Here is a 22,721-nt window from a genome sequence, read left to right on the forward strand (position 1 = left end):
TTGATTGTGGAGTACCAAAAGGATTGATCTTTGCATCTCTACTTTTACAGCGTATATGCTTCCTTTAAGAGATCTTATAAGAGTAAGTATTTTAGTAGACCAATATTATGATGGCAACTCCCAACTTTACTTCTTCTTTCCCCAAAAAGAAATGGCAAGTGTGTATACTGCTGCTGAAGACCTTGAGTCTATTCTTTCATGACTCATTTCTAATCAGTTGAAATTAAACATCTGCAAAACTGGGGCCATGGCTGTTCATTCTGCTCTAATAAATTCATCTGCTCCCTCACTCCCTGAATACAGCTTTTATAAAAATAACAAGCTAAATGTTGTCAAAAAGGTACATAACCTTAGAGTGATTTTTGGATTCACAGTTTACAGTCAGGGACCAAGTACTTGTTGTTTAAGCATCCTATTTCTATCTGAGGAATATTTCCTGGGTTAAACACATATTGCTTAAGCCAGCCTCTGAGTAGTAATTCACGTCCTGGTTTCCCCCCACCCTACCTCTAGCAGCATCTGCTCCTGATACTGAGATTAACCATTTAAAACTAGTACAGAACTCTGTAGCAAGGCTTTCTGCAGCATCCAGATACCAACGTCATTGTTGCTATCATCACTGATAGGGTCAATGGTGCAACAGGTAACATACCTGCTTTTGGTGCAGAAGGCAGTGGGTTCTATTCCAACATCAAAAGATAGATTACTGACACTGCAATGCAGCATAAGTGGGGTGCTGCACTCCTGAATATGTTATCCTTCAGATGAGACATTAAACCAAGGGTCCCATCTTCCTGAGTTGGTGGCAGCTCAGGTGGATGTAAGAGATCCCAATGCACTTATCAGAAAGAGTAGTAGAAGTTCCTCAATGCCCTGGCCACATTCCCCCTAATACTATAAATGGCATCTTGGATCACCCCTGAAAAGAGGCTACTAGTCTAGTGGGACTAAGTCAACAAAGGATAACTAAATAAGATAAAACATATTGAGCCTGCACTGGCCTTCTCTATGGACCCATGCTATTTGTAACATCTTGGGGCATTAGTGTACTTGTCCTTATACAATTTTCTTTCTTCTAACTTGAAGGCACTTGAGATACTGTATTACTTTTACAGAGTCTTGTACTGAAGTTCAGTTTTATTATAGTGCTTATTTCCCAAGTACTTTACATAAATAACATAACTTAGACAATGTTGACAATTAGAATAATAATAATAATAGCAAATAACTGCAAAATATGCTACAATTTGCTAACACCAGGTCTCAGTAAGCAAAATTGAACTAAAAACAGAAACAGAGCACTAGTACACTTAATAAACAACATTGTTACTGAGTAAAACAACATTGTTACATAAAGTAATTAGAATAGTGTAAGTTAGTAACTTAGTAACTTGTACTACCTAACTACGAAAATAAACTCAGACAATTAAAAGTTCTTACTTGCAAAATGTTTCAGGCCTGGCAGTAACAATGTAGTGTCCCATCATCTTGATCCAGTGCCGATAAATGAATAAACTTCAACAGTAGTTAACAAGCAAGTCATGGAAGCATTAACTGCCATAAAATTATGCTCACAAAAATCAAAATTCAAATATTGCATAAATTATTAAATAACAATTCAAATTCAAAACCAAAATTACTACAGTCTTGTAGTCCAGCAAATGGTTTCACCAAAGCAAATAGACAGGTAAGCTTCTCTGGCCATTTCCTCCATCTCCATTAAAAATGTCTCAAGCTTTCAATCCATCAATCCACTTGTATTTCAAGTAACACTTCCAGAACCACTGCAGCCACAGTTCAACCACCATCTCTGGCACAAAACTCTTGCCATCTCTTGCCAAAGTCTTATCTATATGTCCTATAAGTCCCTGACGTGCTCAGTATGCGATGTAAGTGTATACATCATCATAAGGAAAGCCACCCTAGCCTACATGTTGATTCATTCCTCATGTGCCTGCTGACCTTATATAGACCTGACAGTACATAAGGTATGGTCTCAACACAATATACCACAATTTGGGCACAGCTCCTGCATATTCTTTCTCTTGACCCCATAAAAATGCAAGCAGGCAAAGCCTCGTCTCTCTTCTTCCCCCAGTATTGGCTTCTACAGTTCCTGTGCTACTGATTGACCCCAAGTCATTTGAGTCACAGTCAGAGCTTCATCCCACTGCCCAATGGAGACAACACTGGTACGGGACGTTTCACATGGAGGATGTGTGATGCTGTCCTTGGCCTGCTCATCAGTACTGAACACTCATAAAAGTGAACTGGGCTGCAATAAAACCAAGACCACACACGAAAGAAGTGTCAAACAATGAAGTGCACTTGAAGGGTGTATGTAATATCCTCACTTGTCCTTTCTTGGATCAGTACATCAAGAAGAAAACAAAAAGATAAGCAAAATAATCTATTTGCTTCAGAGATGACTCAGTTGCACTTAAGATGAATAATTAAAAAGGTAAAAACAATTTGTTATTACAATAGTATCAAATTAGAAGTAGTCAAATGCCATTGCTGGTGGAAGTTGGGTATATAAAATGTACTATGTTGTAGTAAAAATGCAGTTCCAGGAAAGGGTAAAATATTAAATTTTTTGTGAGAAGAATAGAAATTATTTTTCTTAAGATGAAACAGGGTTGGCAGTAGAAGAGCATGATACTTTTATTTACGTTTATGATTGATGATAAATGTTTCAAACAATATTTCAAAAGAAAGCATTTCAATTGAAAACACTTAGATTTAAATCACATACTGCAGAGAGTTTATTAGTACTGGATGAAATAATATTTAAAGTATTCTAACACAATGAAAAAGAACAGATGCCATTAGTTGTTGTGATGGAAGATGAATGGACATTGTGTGGAGGGAGCTGGCTTTGAAACTGGAAACTGACAGACACAGTATGTCAATTAAGTTTAAATCAGTAAAATATGTGCCAAAAATTCACCTTAAAGTAATTTGTGAGGAATTCACTCTTGGTCTGAAAAGCCACCATTTTGGCGAAGCCAAGTGTTTTTTCTAAAGTTCTCTACAAGTTGGTCCTTGGGAGATTTAATTTGCCCACATTGTAATTATAAGTTAACAGTAAACTAAGCTGCTAATACTTTAGCAATAACCCATGGCTGGGTGTGAGTAATGCTGGATTTACCCACGGTTGGTGTACTTTGGTCACAAGGGCAAAGCCCGAGTTACCAAACAAAGCCAATCATAGATAAATCCAGCATTGCCCACACCCAGCTGTGGGTTATTGTAATGACATTATTTAAGAAAGCAATACTTACTTTTCTTAAATAATGTCTTTGCATAATGCCTCCATGCTGCTCTTCCACGGTTTTCCTGTATTCTGGGGTTTTTCTGATGTAGTGCGCATGCATATGGGACTTGTGTTCCCATGCTTATGCAGTACATCAGAGCTGTGCAAAGATAGCAACAGAGAAAGGAAGATCTACATTGCATTATTTATTTATTTTTTAACTGAAAATAAAATAAGAAGTCAAGAAACGTTTATGTTCGGGAGACCTGGGACAGACAAAATAAAAGGATAATCAGGTAAGTTTCTTTAATTCTGCAGATCGTACATGATTCTCCTCTTATTTTTGTCTGCGCCATCTCCCTCGTTCATTTCAGATCTTCCATTTTCTTTTTTGGGGGAAAAAAGAAAGAAAAGTAAAAAAAATAGGAGATATACTAATGGGAAAAAGTCCGAGCAACCGGACCTTTTTCCATTAGTATATGCTTGGATTTACAACGGGCACGCTGGTTAGGCTGGCCAATCGGCGTGCTCGTTTTTGAATAATAATGACCAGTTATTGTATAATCACTTAAATCCATTACAAAGAGTGGAAAAATTAATGGCCATTTTGAATGCTGCAAACATTTGCAAAACCTTATTTAGAATCTGATTATCAGTCATTGCTTGGCAATGGTTTTAAGAAATGTATAATCTTTCACACACACAAAGGTTATTTTATGTGAAACAGATTACTATTTGGAGTAAGTTCTGTACATTCCATTTGTCAGTAAATTAAGGAAAAAATATTTTTAAAGATTTAACCAGGACTATATACATAGATGATTCCCTAATCAATGTTAAGACTGAGTAAGCACCTCATTAACTTGTAAAAAGTATTCTAGGGATTGCAAGAATTAGTTAAAGATTTCCTAAACACAGTAGTGGACTGTGAATGCAGTTTAGCCCTCCCAATGAAATTATTATTTTCCAATCTCTGTTCAACTGGATCATTCATACGGGTAAAAATAAACTATAAATCCTTGCACTTTGCAGTTGGTTGTGCAGCTCTAAAGACCACTCTCTTAGTTCCCCATGGAATCCCTCTTTCATGCACTATAATTAACCTTAGCCAAAAGTCCATTTTTTACTTGCCGCCTGAATTTGTCTTTCACCCACTCTGTTAAAATAATTGTTGCAAGAACCATCTCTCACTTGCTTCCCAGATGTATCATGCACCCAGAGATAATGCCAGCAAACTCTTGAATTTTTAAAGCTGAGAAAATTGCAAAAGTTCCAAAGCTATATTTCATACACCATTCTTTTTTACACTCCTTTAATATTTTGATAAAAATGTAGGCTGTGGGCCAAAACAGGCTCTTATGACCCAAGACACTGCAGGGAACAGAGCCAGTAGCATGGTCTGCCTGCTATCTAACAATTGCTAGAACCTTCCTTACCTACCTATCCTTCACTGTCTCTCCATTATTTACCTGTTCTCTTCACAATCTTGATACCTCTGTATACACAGAATGCTTTTTCCTTGTCATTCTAATATTCATGCAATCTAAGTTCCTTTCTTTAATCTGTAACTCCTTTCTATCCTAAACCAACCCCCATTTTATACTTTCTTCTCCCTTTCCATTAACGTCCCTCCCCTTCTCAAAAAAGGTAAAAAGTGAAAAAAAACTTCAAACACAAAATTCACATTTTATACTGGCATCATGTAGCTTGTAAGCTTAATTTTCACCTTTATATGACTTTAAGCTACTTCATTAATAGTTGATAAATGATTCATAGTATTAACAGGAGAAAACAGCTACAAATTCTGCCAGGAGGGAATAACTTCCCATGGCCCCTTCATTGTTAACTTATAGTATCTGTCCTGACTTACACATAAAATCTCCCTGTCCCATGCAGCTAAAAATGACAGGATTTATTTTGTGTGATTAGGTGCTCGTGAAGATAGTTCTCAATCCTTTTAGTTTAATGAATTTGCATTTGATGCATATGAAATCAGTTTTTTAATAGTGGAACATAGGCAAAGTGTATTTTAAATATTATTTAGTTTACTAATATTCTGACAGACTATTTTACCATTGTCTCCTCTTTATCATATATCACCCAATCCATCTTTATTTTTCTTTAGTTTACACATGTAAAGCCTGTTTATCTTTTCTTCATATCCGAACACATATATCCTCTTAATAATGCTATCTATTTTGCTCTGCCTGATTGTTATCTGACTATCTCTTCATAGTTATGAAGTTAACCTTCCTGCTAATAAGAACCCTTTCCTTCACCTTTCTCTACCAAGCAAGTTTCATTTTTCATAAATGGATTTCCAAACTAAGCACAATACACCAGATTACGTCTCACCAAAGCCTTGTGTAAAGATAGGTTTACCTCTTATTCCAAATAACTTATTCTCCTCACCATGTACCCCGACATTATACTGACAGTTGTCACAGCCCAATCACATTGTTATTTATGATTCACATTTGCTTTCATTATAAATATCGGGTTCTTTTCATACCTCATGTATCCAAGCCTTAGTTCCAGCCTATATCATCATACATGATTATTGCTCATAAAGTGCAAAGCAAAGCCCAACACTTATCAACATTAAATCTACTTTTCAGCCCATTATACTAACCTCATCAAAAATTTTCTCAAATTTTCCCCACTCTCCCCTACCACCACCCCAATTTCAGGGTAACTGCAAATAACTGCATCCTGTTTCAAATCTCCAAAAGTATTTTGACACATAAATATTAAATAGTACTTCCCAATATTACCTAATTAGATTTCCAAACTGAAAACAAGGCACTGGAGCACTTCTTACCAAAGCCTTGTGTGAAGATAGGTTCAGTGCCTGTTCCCTTGAATTTGTTCTCCTCACCATGCACCCCAACATTATACTGACAGTTGTAACAGCCAAATTGCATTGTTGTGATCCTTGAGGCATCACACTTCATACCTGCCAACCTCCTTTCTGACACACACTTCATGCCTCCCACACTCCCTTCTGACACACATGCTTCATACCTCCCACCCTTCCTTCGGACACACACTTCATGCCTCCTACACTCCCTTGTGACACACATTCTTCATACCTCCTACCCTCCCTTCTGACACACACTTCATGCCTCATACACTCCCTTGTGACACACATACTTCATACCTCCCACCCTCCCTTCTGACACACACATCATGCCTCCCACACTCCCTTCTGACACACATACTTCATACTTCCCACCTTCCCTTCTGACACACACTTCATGACTCCTACACTCCCTTCTGACACACATACGTCATGCCTCCCACCCTCCCTGCTGACACACACTTCATGCCTCCCAACTCCCTTGTGACACACATACTTCATACCTCCCACCCTCCCTTCTGACACACACTTCATGCCTCCTACACTCCCTTGTGACACACATACTTCATAACTCCCACCCTCCCTTCTGACACACACACTTCATGCCTCCTACACTCCCTTGTGACACACATACTTCATACCTCCCACACTCCCATCTGACACACACTTCCTGCCTCCCACACTCCCTTCTGACACACATACTTCATACCTCCCACCCTCCCTTCTGACACACACTTCATGCCTCCCACACTCCCTTCTGGCACACACTTCATACCTCCCACACTTCCTTCTGACACATACTTCATGCCTCCCACCCTCCCTTCTGGCACACACTTCATACCTCCCACCCTCCCTTCTGACACACACTTCATGCCTCCCAACTCCCTTGTGACACACATACTTCATACCTCCCACCCTCCCTTCTGACACACACTTCATGCCTCCCAACTCCCTTGTGACACACATACTTCATACCTCCCACCCTCCCTTCTGACACACACTTCATGCCTCCTACACTCCCTTGTGACACACATACTTCATACCTCCCACCCTCCCTTCTGACACACACTTCATGCCTCCTACACTCCCTTGTGACACACATACTTCATACCTCCCACCCTCCCTTCTGACACACACTTCACGCCTCCCACCCTCCCTTCTGACACACACTTCATGCCTCCCAACTCCCTTGTGACACACATACTTCATACCTCCCACCCTCCCTTCTGACACACAGTTCATGCCTCCTACACTCCCTTGTGACACACATACTTCATACCTCCCACACTCCCATCTGACACACACTTCCTGCCTCCCACACTCCCTTCTGACACACATACTTCATACCTCCCACCCTCCCTTCTGACACACACTTCATGCCTCCCACCCTCCCTTCTGGCACACACTTCATACCTCCCACCCTCCCTTCTGACACACACTTCATGCCTCCTACACTCCCTTGTGACACACATACTTCATACCTCCCACCCTCCCTTCTGACACACACTTCATGCCTCCCACACTCCCTTCTGGCACACACTTCATACCTCCCACACTTCCTTCTGACACATACTTCATGCCTCCCACCCTCCCTTCTGGCACACACTTCATACCTCCCACCCTCCCTTCTGACACACACTTCATGCCTCCTACACTCCCTTGTGACACACATACTTCATGCCTCCCACCCTCCCTTCTGACACACACTTCATGCCTCCCAACTCCCTTGTGACACACATACTTCATACCTCCCACCCACTCTTCTGACACACACACTTCATGCCTCCTACACTCCCTTGTGACACACATACTTCATACCTCCCACCCTCCCTTCTGACACACACTTCATGTCTTCCACCCTCCCTTCTGACACACACTTCATGCCTCCCACCCTCCCTTCTGATATTTCTCCATGGCCGTGACCTCATATCTTCTACCCTCAGAGCATATCTTCACCCATCTTCGCTTCTTCTTATTCCTGGTCCCATTCTTATCCTTGGTCCAATTCTTATCCCTGGTCCCATTCTTATCCCTGGTCCAATTCTTATCCCTGGTCCCATTCTTATCCCTGGTCCAATTCTTATCCCTGGTCCCATTCTTATCCCTGGTCCAATTCTTATCCCTGGTCCCATTCTTATCCCTGGTCCCATTCTTATCCCTGGTCCCATTCTTATCCCTCTCAGCTTCACCAGAAAATTCATCTACAGAACTGTAACAAACTGTTTCCTAAGTGCAAAGAAAATCATATCTGCAAACTACTTACTAATTATACCCTTTTATTCATTAATTCGTTATACTGTAGCAGGTTTATTGGCATGATCCCATAGCTGTGATACATTGTTGATTGCTGTCTATCTGTTCATAGTTATGAAGTCAACCTTCGTACCAATAAGGACCCTTTCCTCCACCTTCACCTTTACTACTACAACAGTAATACTAAACTGCCTGCAGTTCCCTTGGTCAGCCCCTTTCTCCTTCTACAAAAGCTATATTGCTGGCATTCAGCATGATACCTGACATTAGGGAGTGAATGGAACAACTTTGTCAGTGTTTCTGCAAATAACCCAATCAAACCTTTAAGGATCCTTCACAGAAGTTTATGTAAATCATGACATTTATTTCTGGTTACACACTTCATTGCTATATATTCATACCTACATCCACTTGGCACTCTTCCTTTTTATCCATGAATTTAGTTAGTTTTTTTACCTGATCCTTAGTTCCATATTAGTTCTTTTCATCCTTAACCAAATCAAACACTTTCTTCGACATCACCTTTCTGCTTTCATCCACTTATCTGAATAAAGCTTTTGCCTTCCATTCCAAAAGTCATATCATTTTTTCCATCCTCACTTTTGCTTTTTTACCACCCTAATTTCCTTAATTCATAAGAATCTAGACTTGACCACTCTCTCCCTCATTTCCTGCAGCTTTTTTCTTTTTAATTATTTTCTGACTTCTCTGTTTAATAATATTGGATCATTTTCTTCCTTTTTCTTTTTATTTACCTTCATAATCCTTCTTAACATTCCCATTCTAATCCCACCCTTAATGGCACACTAAAATTCCCCACTTGTTATACATTACCTGGTCATTCATAGTTTCTTTTACCACAGTACTTGCTCTGACATGGTGTTTTGCCATTGGTCAGCCCTCTTCTCTCCGTGCCCCTACCCATATTAAGAATTATGCTAATACATTACCACTGCTGAACAGACATACTTATTCCATCGGTCTTACCAAAAACAACTCTAATGTCTTCCTTGCATTGTACTTGCTTCCCATACCACAAGAATCTGAACAGATCTATTCCCCTCATCACTTTATTTTCTCTGCCTTCTTTAGAAGCTGGTATTCTCCAGTCAGCTCTTGGCAGACTCTAGTCACACATAGCAATCAGATGTTTTCCTTTCCTTCTAAATCTATCCAACAGTCTTCAATCATCCTTAATTTCTGCCTCTCACAGCCTATAAATTTGTACATCTAGCATGCCTTCATCCATTTTTTCAGATTTGCTGACAGCATATTTGATCTACTTGTGCTAACATTTGTATCTCTTCAGCCTCCTACATACTACATTTTGTAACTTCCTAAAATGTACGGTCATATTTCATCATTTCATTTTTTTCTATCCTATCCCACCTAAAGCTGGAATCTATGCCACTTTTGTGGCATAGATGGTGTGACGTTCCTCCTCTGGGCCAGTAATCAAGGAGCCTCAGTCTTCACCACTGACACCAGTGGGGAATGTCACATATTGGTGAGTAGTGGTGTGGATATTAATTGAACTTCTGTAGCCTGTAAGCAGTTGCCACTAAAGGTGTGTGTACTCTCAGCAGCCACTAGGTAAACATACAGAGTTTAAGTTTTCACAACAGCTTTATTTATTTTTGTTAGTTTAGTTTAGTCAGGGAAAGCAGGCAAAGATGTCAACAGAGGATTATGGCAAGCTGACAGTGAAACAGTTGGCTAAAGTGTGCAAATACAAATGACTGGTGCATGCCATCCTGACTAAAGATGAAATGATTTCAGCCTTAATCACAGATGCAGCACAGACCAACAACCAGGAGGGCAACCAGTCTGGCGATGGGGATGTGCAGCCCTCAGAAACAGGGCAGTTCACCTTTTCCTCAGAGGATTTAAAAATCTGTCTGGAGTTAGAGACTTGAACTGGAGGCAAAACACTTGGAATTAGAATCAGCAGAAAGACTGTGGTATTTGGAGGCCGAAGAAAATGAGAAGCAGCGGCAAGATGACAGGGACATACTGACTCTTCCACAGGAGCATGGAGGTAATGGGGAAGGGAATAACTGAATCCCAGAACAAAAGAAAAGAAAGGAAATTCACCCCGGGGATCACATCAGTCGCCCTGCTAGACAGGGGTCCAGGAAAGTAAATAGTGTGGGAAGAAATAGCCAGGGAATTGTTATGGCTAGGCTTGTATAGGCCCTAGGGCCGATAGCCTAGTACCAACCTATGAACCAAAGGTCAGTGCATTTCTTCTACAGTATAAAGAGGGTGATAATTTCAATAGATTTATTCATATATTTGGAAGAATATGTAAACAGTATGATGTTGATCAAGGACTCTGGATATGGTTCTTGACCCCCTTACTTCATGGTAAAGCTGCATTTCTTTCTAAATTGTCTGATACTGATTGTTTAAATTGTCAAGGTTAAACTATGTTTATTGGAATGTTTTAAGTTAACACCGAAAGCTTACAGAAAAAAGTTTCATGAGCATAGATGCAAGGCAAATGAAAGTGCATGAAAGTGTATGTAATTATATTGCTGAGCTAAGCACTTATTTTCCTAGGTGGGTGAGTGGGTGTCAGGTCACCACATTTGAAAGGCTTGCAGACCTTCTGGCGAGGGAACAAGCCCTTAGCACTTTGCCTGAGGGCATGAGAATATGATTGGCAGACTGCGAGTGTAACTCTGCAGATGAGCTGGGGAGAAAAGGGGATTTCTACTTAGCAAGCAGGGCACCACTGCACAAGAAGGGGATACCCAGTGCTGCACATGGATATAAGGGAACCCATGGTGGGAAGAATAAACCACCCCAACAGAGTCCATCAATAACAGGAGAAGCCACTAGTTCAGGTACACAGCCAGGATTAAGGTTTAAATGTTTTAAATATAACCAGATGGGCCATGTAGCCTACAAATGTCCACTGAAGCAAGATGGGGAACAAAAGATGGGGGAGCCAGCAAGTGGGAATAATAGTGTGCCAGTGGTAAGTTGTCTGGAGACAACAGGGGTACCAAACTATTACCAGAGTTTGTATTTTATCTTAGTGGATGGAAAACAGGCTGCTGCTAAGAGTGACACAGCCTCTGACATAACTACTGTGAAGCCTGGAGTGGTTAAAGACCAGTACTTGCTTAGGCAGTTCACTCCAGTCAGAGCTTTATGAGGGACCCCATTCCAAATACCTTTGGCCAGGGTTCACCTTGACTGGGAGGGTGAAAAAGGAAGCAAGCAAGTATGTGTGTCTGTGGATATCCCTGCATAAGTTTTGATAGGGAATGATTTTGGTAATGCAGTTCCTTGTGTGCATGCAGTTACACGCAGTCAGGCTTGGAGACAGACATTTGAGTCTGGTATCCTGGGGGAGATCCAGATGGACTCCATACCTGAAGCTGGGGCTAGTGATGTGGCTATTTCAGGGAAGAAGCTACCCTGTAGCAGGGAGACTGAAGGTGAACCACAGCTGCTGATATGTATTGATGTTTCCTTGGACAGAATGACTGCAAGGGCAGAGATGATTGGTAGTACCCAGGCTGACAGTGAGGCACCGCTGTCAGAAGATACCAGCCTTCCTGTGGAAGGGGAGCTGGGAAGGGTCACAAAGGTAGAGTTGAGACAGGCTCAGCTCTCGGACCCTACACTATGAGGCTTGAAGGAGGTAGCTAAGGAGGCACATGATTCTCAAGGTAAAGGGGAGTCTGTACAATGAAACAAAGGGTTTATTGTATAGAGTGGACCCCAGAGGAAGGGAGGGAGAGAAGGTGAGGTAATAAAGTTGGTAGTGCTTAGAGCCTATCGTCTGGCACTTCTAGCCATAGCCCATGATATTCCTTTTGCAGGTCACATGGGTATAAAGCATACCAAGAGATGTATTATGCAGAACTTTTATTGGCCTAGGATTGCAAGGGATGTAACAGGGTACTGCAGGACCTGTGAGCAGTGCCAAAAAGTATGCAAGACAGGAGACAAGGTCCAAGCTCCTTTGAGGCCTCTGCCTTTGATTCTGGAGCCATTTTAGAGGGTAGCTATGGATATTGTAGAGTCTCTGAATACCCCAAGTTCTACGGGGAAGAAATATATCCCAGTGGCAGTAGATTATGCTACTAGATACCCTGAGGTGGTGGCTCTGTTCTCCGTTGAGGCAGAGAGGGTGGCAAATGCTTTGTTAGATATTTTCAGCAGGGTAGGATTCCCAAGAGAAATACTGACTGACAGAGGTGCCAGTTACATGACAGATCTGCTGGCTTGTCTGTGGGAGTGCTGTGGGGTGAAGTACTTAAAGACCAGCCCCTACCACCAACAGACTAATGGTCTTGTGGAGAGGTTAAACTCTACACTAAAGACCATGCTAAGGGCATTTGCAGACTGGTTTAAGAGAGAGTGGGACAAATATTTGCCCTGTCTGCTGTCTGCATACAGAGAGGTCACAGGTTTTTCACCCTTTGAGTTGCTCTATGGGCATAAGGTAATGGGCCCCTTGGATTCAATTCTTGACGAGTGGGAGGGTGAGTGAATCCCACAAAGAGAGTGTTGTGGCACATGTCCTAAACCTCAGGACAAGGCTTAGGGAGCTCATGGGCTTGGCCCAAGAGAACCTGGCAGGAGCCCAAAAGCAGAAAAAGGTTGAGTATGACAGGAATGCTCGGGCACGAGAGTATGCTGTGGTAAAACAGGTTATAGTGTACATTCCTGTCAGACACAATAAGCTGCAGGCAGCTTGGGAAGGCCTCTTCAAAGTGTTAAGGAAGGTCAGTGATGTTAACTACATGGTAGAACTGCTAGGCAAGAGGCAGGGGCACAAATTGTCTCATGTTAACATGATGAAGCCTTACTATGATAGGGAGGGCCTTGTGCTAAGTATTTGCAGTTGATAGTAGGAGGAGTCTGAGGAGGATCTGGTGACTGATCTCCTCAGTGAGGCTTGGACTGACACCTCAGTGGAAGGGGTAGCAATGTTCCAGTGGCTATCCCCTACCCAGGTTCGAGAAATCTCAGCAGTGCTACAGGAGTTTGGAGACATGTTCTCTGGGAAACCTGGATGTACCCACCTGGTGCAGCACCATGTGGATACAGGACACCAAAGTCTATCAAACAGGCCTCTTACAGGGTGCTTGAGTGAATTCAAACAGACTGTAATGGAGGGAGATACAGGAAATGTTGGAACTAGGAGTAATCCAGGAGTCCAGCAGTCCCTGGGCCTCCCACGTGGTGCTGGTACCAAAGGATGGCAGCGCCAGGTTCTGTGTGGACTGCAGAAAACTAAACAGTTATACAGAGTCAGATGCTTACCCCATGCCTAGAATAGATGAAGCCTTAGAGCAACTTGGTGGGGCTAAGTATCCGACCACTACTGATCTGACCAAGGGCTACTGGAAGCTGCCCTTGACTCCCACCACTAGAGAGAGGTCAGCCTTTTTGTTAGTCATTTCAGACTATACGAGTTCACAAAGATGCTCTTTGGGATGAAAAATGCCTCAGCAACTTTCTTGAGGCTGGCAGATTGTATCATAGTAGGAACAGGAGATTATGCCCTTCCTTACCTGGATGATATTGCCATCTACATCCATTCCTGGCAAGAGCACCTTCATCTTGTCAGGGAGGTCCTGGGCAGGCTGCAAAGGGCAGGCTTGACCATTAAGCCCAGTAATTGTCAGGTGGGCATGGCAGAGGTTTTCTACTTGGGACATAGAGTGGGGAGTGGTAAGATCAGACCAGAACCTACCAAAGTGGAAGCTATTCAGACATGGCCTACCCCTGTTACCAAAAACAGGTGAGGACATTCTTGGGGACATTGGGGTACTATAGAAAGTTTGTTCCCAATTATAGTACAATTGCTACCCTTCTCACAGACCTGATGAGGAAAAACAGACCAGATAAGGTAGTCTGGACCCCAGCCTGTGAGCAGGCATCACAAAAGCTTTAAGGGGCTTTAGGAGGAACCCGTTTTAGCCAGTCCAGATTACAGCAAATAATTTGTTGTGTGGGTAAATGCTTTGAACAGTGGGGTGGGGGCTGTACTCAACCACGTTTCCTCAGAGGAAGAAGAGCACCCTGTTGTATATCTCAGCTGTAGACTCCAACCCAGGGAGGAATGTTATGCAACTGTAGAAATAGAATGTCTAGCCATAGTATGGGCACTGCAAAAACTTCAGCACCATCTGTATGGAAGGAAATTCACTGTGGTTACAGACCACAATCCCTTAACATGGCTACATCAAGCCAGACAGCAAAATCCCAAGTTACTAAGGTGGAGCCTAGGTTTGCAGGCATATGACATGACAATGCAGCACCGTAGTGGGGTCAGCAATGCCAATGGAGATGGGCTCTCAAGACAGGGTATGGGTTAATGTATTCCCAGGCAGGCTCATTTCTTTCAAGCAGTGTTTCTCTAGGGTCACTTGAAACACTAGCTTGACTCTTCAAAGGGGGAGAGATGTGACTGTGAGGTAGTGCCAGCCATGCCAGAGGGAGTAGGGCAGTCCATGTGTGACAGATGCTAGCAGTGCTAGTCAGAGCTCTATAAAGAATTTTATGTCATTTTAATATTAAACTGATTTGTACAGATGCTTGTGGTAAACATGTATTTGTAAAGTTGCTTGTATTAAAATGTATCAACAGTGGATCCTCCTGGACAGAAAAGAAATGTACATGTATGTCAGACTGTATCATAAGTGATGAAATGTATATAAGTTAACAGAGAATGCTGGAAGGGAAGGGGTTAAGCTCAGCTCAGCTAACCTTAAGAAAAATAGTCTGAAATTAAAGGACTTGGTTTAGACTATAAAGATTTTATCTCACAGGTCTGAATGCAGCCAGAGACACAATGTTTGTGCTGGGTTCCTGACCTCCTCTTATTGTCCTTAGGTGCCAGAGAATGGCTGGTTAGTCTCTGCAGAAGGATGAAAGTACTGGAATTGTTTTACAGTTTCCACATGCAGGAAACATTTTTAGCAGGCTTCTGGGTATGTATTGTGACACATCTGTTCTAGATCCTGGCTCAATTTCCAGTGAGGGGGTAGTGTGGGAACCACAGAATCAGGTAACTAGATGTGATGTCATCCTGTAGCCAACACTGAAATTGTATTTAGATACTAATGAGAAATTTGTCAGTCACTCAGCACTCCTGTTATTGGAACTGACAACAAAGACACTTATCCATTTCATCTTGCCTTGCTCTAGCAAGTAAGTAGAGAACAGTAATTCTTCAGTCAGTTAGGAAAGTATAGTGAGACTAGTTAAATGTTATTTTTCTGTATCTGTCTGAATCTTTCCATCTGTGTTTTTTATATTTCCTGTGAATTGAAACTATTGTGTTTATTGTAAATAGATATTCAGCATGTTTGTTTTCTATTTTATTATTTATTATTAAATTTGTCTATACCTTTCATTGTGGCTGTTTTTTTTAGAAAATATTTAACCTTTGAGAGTAGTTGCATTTATTTAGTTGTACTGTAGTTGCATGCTGCTGAAAATCTTGCTGATTGTTTAATATTACCATTTGTATATGCATCAATTTTACTAAGAGTAATGAGTACCCTGGTAAGAGTCTTAAAGTAGCTGGCTGGTGGCAGTGAAGCTAGCTTATAGTCTGGGTAGAGGTGGCAGAGCTGGTAAATATGTGCCAGCCTTTTCTAGGTGTGTGTGTGTGTGTGTGTGTGTGTGTGTGTGTGTGTGTGTGTGTGTGTGAAAATCAAATCTCAAAGAGTGTATGTGTAATTGGAACAGGGACACACAACATTGATTTCTACAGAGTGAAAGATGGAGTCTTATTCAGGTCCTGGAGAGTAAAACCCTGTCCCAGGTTGGAATGTGCTTTATGCAGAGAGCTGCATCTGAAAATACTGTGTGTATATATTTTTGTTCTAAGTGAATGTTGCTTACCGGTGTCAGTGGTGAAGTTTGAAACTCCTTGATTACTGGCCTAGATGAGGGATATCACAGATGGATAAAGCCACAACTACAGCCCATGCAACCCAAGTTCAAGCTTGGGCATCTGAGGTGGTAAAAGATAGGCATGTCTATCCTGGAGGGGAGGATGTGAACTTAACTGCCTCATGGTTGATCTCAAAAGTGCTGTCCTGAAGGAAAAAATGGTGGCATTGTCTGAGTCAGCACAGAGGTGAGATGATACACTAGCATATCCCCTCTGCATATCCATTCCCTGGATGTCTAAGGCTACATTTGGGGGAGAGAGGGACCCACTGCAGCAACATGATGCTGCCCCAAGTGCCTTGATCTCCATTTTGGCCCTAATTATGGGTCAGTGTAAGTTCCCAACCCTATAAGCATTTACTGAGGTCTCTACTGTTACTATGTTGTCACCCCCATGCGAGCACACATATACAAACACAAAGACATACTTATCATTATCAAGGTTTGGAGCATATTATACAATATAGTCTTACAGCTTGTGATCCCACTGTCACTGGTAGCCTTTCACTTCCCTTTACCTTTACTTCTATGTCTTATCAAGTATCGAATGAGGCCACATACTTTCTGTCTGGTTAGTGTGGGCAAGATCATATTACTCCATTGCCAAGCTGTGCAAGGACTTTTTTTTGAGTCTACATTATCTTCATACTAGTTCTTCTGACCCAAAAAATCAGTTATTAGGGTGAAGTGAATGTAACAGCCATTCTAGGTGCAGGGTGCTATGGAATATGATCAGCAGATGCAGACTAGTTGGTAATGAGCTGTCAGCATTCCTTTCTGCAGTTGCATGCCACTGAATGCCAGTATGGAAATGAATTCTGATAGTACCTTTGTGGTCGGGATGGAAGTGTTTTAGCTCATCACCTCTGGTACCAGTTGTAAAAAGTCATTTTCTACAAATGTAGCAAGTGATTTGCTAAGTTTTTAAAAGTAGAAAGTTATTTTTTAGCAGAGGACCTATTTTGTTTTGTGCTTCTCAACTTAGTTCTACATGAACTACAGAACAAACTGGCACCCCACCTAAGTACCATGTTCAATCATAGCTTCACCTCAGGCTATGTGCCCACTGAATGGTGCACAGTGACAGTTATCCCACTCCACAAAGGGGGAGCCACCATAGACCCTGGAAACTATTGCCCCATTAGCCTAACGAGCCTGGTCTGCAAGGCTATGGAACGTATCATAATGGAACTTATAAACATTGACACTGGTAATCTCCAAACTCAAGACCCCACCCAGTTCGGGTTTGTAAAAGGCAGATCGTGTCTCCTAAACCTGATAGACTTCTTTGAAGCAGTCACCAAAGCCGTAGATGAGGGTAAGGTGGTTCACACAGCCTATCTAGATCTCGCCAAGGCTTTTGACACCATCCCCCACTCTGGAATTATAGATAAACTCACTAAACTAGGTATAAATCCCTATGTCACAAGATGGGTTGCCAACTGGCTCACTGACAGAACCCACACTGTGAAAGTAGCAGACTCCAAATCCAACTTCAGACCAGTGACAAGTGGAGTACCACAGGGTTCAGTCCTGGGTCCTCGCCTGTTTGGTATCTACTTCTCTGAAGTACAGGCCAACACAGAAGGTCTTTGGCTAACGAAGTTCGCAGATAACTGCAAACTAGGAGCCATAATCAAAACTCCAAAAGATGTGGACATCCTACAAAAGGGCCTCACTGAGACAGATGCCTGGTGTCAAAGCCATGGCCTCAAGCTCAATGCCAAAAAGTGCATTGTCATCCCTTTTGGTAAAAACTCTGTACCCATGAACTGCCACATAGGCGGTAGTCTACTTAACACCAAAAGTGTGATAAGAGACCTTGAGGCACAGGTGGACAGTAGTCTCTCCTTTGATAATCACATTGCTACAATAGTCAGGAAATCCTATGTGGCACACCTCATCACAAAAGGTTTCTCATCCAGGAAAAAAGAGGTCATTGTTCCCCTCTACTCATCACTCATTAGACCCATTATAGAGTATAATGCCCCTTTTGGTATGTACCTCACAAGACCTCTACAACAACTGGAAAGGCCACAAATATCTCACAAAGAGGATTACCAGCCTCAAACAGATGCCCTATGCAGACCGTCTAAAAAAACAGCAGCTTTACTCCGTCGCATATCGCCTACTTCGAGGCGATCTCTGCCTAACACACAAAGCTATGTCAAACCCAGAGCTTTTAGACATGCTCCACTTAAAGAAATCCCACTCCCTACAAGCTACACGCTCTAGGGACCTAAACCTTGTCACCACAATAAACAGAACATGCTGGAGGGATAGATTCCTGTCCCAGAGACTTCCCATTCTCTGGAACAAACTACCTATCTATATCAAACAAAGCCCGAGGATCACTTCTGTGGCTCTGCTCGACAGTGGCACAGGAAAATCATTTTCTTGGGTGGCGAAAGCCAGGGTACCTTAGACTAGGCTTATATAGGCCCTACGGCCAATAGCCTAGTACCTACCTATGAACCTAGAGTTGAAGGGAAGCACCTGATTTTTTCCCTCTCAGCTTACAGTTGAAGGGGTCAAATCAAGAAGAATGGACATGGCTTCCTCCTTACATGAGCAAGGAGGACCAAATTAGAGACCTTGGTAAATGTGTTTTTTTGATTAATTTGTGTCTCAGCTTAGAGTTATTAATAAATGACAGGAAGTGCCAAATGATTCAGCTGCTCTTCATAAAGTATTACTTATTCAAGGTCCAAACTACATAAATAACATTTTTGACCCATATGTCCCTCACCTCGCTTCAGTGAGCCAGAGGCAGATTTGTGCTACAAATTCTCCTGCTATTTTTGTTTTTAATTAACGGTGGTAACCCCTGTGAATTTGCAGCTCTTTTAATCAAATAGCCTAACGTTTATGACATTGCTATATTATGTAGTATTACATAGCAGCCTTGTACTGTATCACTTCCAGGGGGGCTTTTGGTGTTTGTTATTAAATGTTCTTACTTCATTTTATACGTATTGGTTGGAAATACATGCATTTATTTGTGAAAGGTTTGAATTACATTATTTTTCTTGTATGTTTCCTTCACTGATTGCCACACTGTAAACATTTGGGTCTGTTTTGCTACTATTTTTATTATATAATTGAAGAAAATATTAAATAGCAGCTTGGATACATACACTGGTAAATAACCATAATACTACAAAGTCAGACACAACCCCACAAGCAATAAATTGTTTCATAACACTTCTGTAGGTCATTTTTACTTTTCACTGTTTCAGTCCATCCAGAAAAAGTGCAGTGTTAAAGTTGGATTCAATAAGAAAGTATTGCATCCCTGTTGTATTATCCCATTTCAGCAAACTTAAATAAAGAGTAAATCTGTAATATCAATCAAGTATGAAACTCTGAATATATTGTGGCATTTTGTGTTGTATTAATAAGCTGTGAATTATGTGCATGTATTTGTAATAATACGTGCTTACTTTCTTGCACGTTTGTCCTTTTTAATCACGCAGAATATGAAATTTTCTTGTTTAAAGAGACACGTTTTTTTTCTTTGTCTGTATTCTGTAATTTTGAAAATAGCCAGTCCCATTAAAGTTTGCATCATACACCTTTTGTCAGATGCCAGACTGGAAGGATGCCATTTAGCTTTCTTGTAATATCTAAAATGATATGCCTTTTTACATAGAAATGTCATAAATAGAATTGTTAGCACAATAGTAACATAAATTGTTCTTTAATCCATTTCAGATGTCTCAGAAGTCACCAACGTAGGAATATCAGCTAAAGATGCAGGTATTTTCATTGTTATGATGGTAGTGTTCAACTCTGTCATTCATAGAAACTCGTTTCTTCAGCTGCCTTGAAGAAGAATGTGAGCAGTTGTGTCCCATGGAAGTGACAGTTAGTGCAGAAGATTAAGTTATGAACTGCTAACAAACATTCTGTAGCCCAGGTTTGATTTCCTCAGCCTCCATTTGTCCATTGTGTGACTTGGAACAAATCACTTAAGCAGACAGTGCTCCTCTGCCAACTGTTTAGACAGGCTGTGGCTAGTGGGTTTATCTGACTTGACAAATTAAGGATGTTATTTATATGGTCATAGCATTAAATGTGTGTGTGTTTCCTTTACCAAAACATTAATCTAATAATGCACTTCCATTGACATCTCAGAACATGTCTGGTGAAAAGTTATGTATGCCGAGAGGAATCGCAGTAAAACTCAATTCATCTGTCACCAGATGTAATGTTTTTTTAATTGAATAGCAACAATTCTTCATTAATATGCTGTTAAAATATCTTGACAATTGCATTTTCATTCTCTGCAATTTCTCAAATCTGTAATAATTTTTATTACATCTAGTAAATTGCTGCTATATTTTTTTTTATTAAATTTCCTCTTTGTATATGCGGCTATAAAAATATGAATACTGAGCAGTAGCATGCTTAGAATATTAGCATCTTTTACTTACAATAAAGTATGATATTATATGATGCTTACTGCAATGTGTATTTTGACTGACAATTTATGGTTAGTTGGGGGGTATTCAGAGTGGCACTGTGTGAAGCACTACTCAGTGTAATTGGGTGTTTTAACTTTCCGAGTTGTGTCGAATGGGGTTAATGTGACTAGATATGCATCTAATCTAAATGTTGTCACACTCGTATGCAATAACATTTAGATTAAATGTATATCTAGCCATAGTCCATGAAGATGGAAAAGTCTGAAAAAAAGCACCTAACCAGTTTGAGTAGTGCTTCACAGAAAGCAACTTATTTCTGAATACCCTAAAAAAAGCATTGTAATAATACATTGGTATGTTTGATGGTCCCTTAACTGAAAAAAAAATGATGAGAAATTGTTGAACATAAATTTCCCACATTCTTCACCATCATCTCATCATCACCATCATCAGCCCACTTTTCCCATTATTTCGACATGGGATTGGGGGTATCATGTTAACTGTCGCCAACTCTCTCGATTCAGTGCCACACTCCTGCCTTCTTCAACACTCATGCCTGACTATCGCAGATCTTCTTTCACACAATCCATCCACCTCTTTGATGGATGTCCTCACTTCCTCTTACCTTCTTCCTGTTTGTCCCAAATCTTCCTCACCAGATTGTCTTCTGCTATTCTGCACATGTCCAAACCTCCATAATCTGTTCTCTTTGATCTTTTCTGCAATTGGAGCTATTTTGGCTTCTGTTTTTATGTCCTCATTTCTTCGTCTGTCCCACAGTGTGCATCCTACCACCTGTCTCAGGCACTTCATTTCCATCACCTCTAGCTTCTTCAACTGTTCTGACTTTAGTGTCCAGGTTTCTAAACCATACAGTAGTACTGGTTGCACCACTGTCTTGTATACCTTACTTTTCAGCTTCTTTGGCATTCTTCTGTCATAGACTATACCTGACACTCTATGCCAGTTGGCTGCAGCCCCTCTGATTCTAGCTTTGACCTCTTCATTCAGACTTCCCTTCTCCTCAACCACCACTCGTAGATACTTGAAGCTGTTTACCTGTTCCAGTATCTTCCCTTCTATCTCTATTCTCAGCTTCTTATGATTTTCCCAATTTGCTCTCATTATCACCGTCTTATCTATGCTTAGTTTCATCCCATGTGCCTTCAGGCACATTCTTCAGTGAGTGGTAAATATGGCTCATCCACTAACAATTGTGAGTGAACACTGTTTTGTATACCAGGCATGAGAAAATTGTGAAAGAAACTCCAAATGAATGATGACAACAATTCTTCTTCTTGGTGTTTACAGTCTGTTTTGGTCCCCTTACCAGACAAACCATCTGTTACTGGATGAAACTCTTCTCCAGTCTGTAATCACCTTATTCAGTACAGCCTTCCTGAACCAATAGACACCTATCTGTGACCTCTAGAAGAGAAGACAGCCTACTGTCTACACTATCATGCATGATGTCAAAGGCTTATCTGTATGCACTATAAGTCACTAATGTGCTAAGTATGTGATGTAGGTGGGTATGTAATGACATCACAAGGAAGACCACCCAAAACTACATGATGATTCATTCCTCAAATGCCTACCCACCTAATCATTCTGGCAACATCCCTTCTGTATGGCTGCAATTATAATCCCCAAACTAATGAAAATGCTAGCAGACGAAGAGTCATCTTTCCTCTTCACTCCGATATTGGCTTTTCTAGTACCTGGACCACTAACTGCCCCCAGGTCATTTGGGTCGCAGTCAAAGCTTCATCCCTCTGCCCCATGGAGCCAATACCACTGCTTATATGGAAGATGTCTGGTACTGTGTTGAGCCTACTCTTCAGTACTCAGTGGTCACTAAAAGCAAAATGGACTGCACTAAAACCCAGGACTGCACACGAGTGCAGTGTTAGACGATAAAGTGCACCTGAAGAATATACATGATCTCCTCATTTGTTCTTTCTCAGATCAGTACGTCAAGAATAAAATGAGAAGA

General features: G+C 41.2%; 1 protein-coding gene across 4 annotated transcripts in view; it reads left to right on the plus strand.

The window, feature by feature from the left end:
* The window catches only part of CFI (complement factor I), a 790,564-nt gene that overhangs the window by 519,998 nt on the left and 247,845 nt on the right, over window positions 1-22,721 (plus strand). For all 4 annotated transcript variants that reach the window (XM_044062133.1, XM_044062135.1, XM_044062134.1 and 1 more), the window contains one exon: window positions 20,013-20,057. In XM_044062133.1, the coding sequence (XP_043918068.1) occupies window positions 20,013-20,057 (45 nt within the window). The remainder of the gene's footprint in view (window positions 1-20,012; window positions 20,058-22,721) is intronic.

Source organism: Protopterus annectens, chromosome 2.part1 (genome assembly GCF_019279795.1).
Source record: "Protopterus annectens isolate FY-2018-M chromosome 2.part1, PAN1.0, whole genome shotgun sequence".
In the NCBI taxonomy this organism is placed as follows: domain Eukaryota; kingdom Metazoa; phylum Chordata; order Ceratodontiformes; family Protopteridae; genus Protopterus; species Protopterus annectens.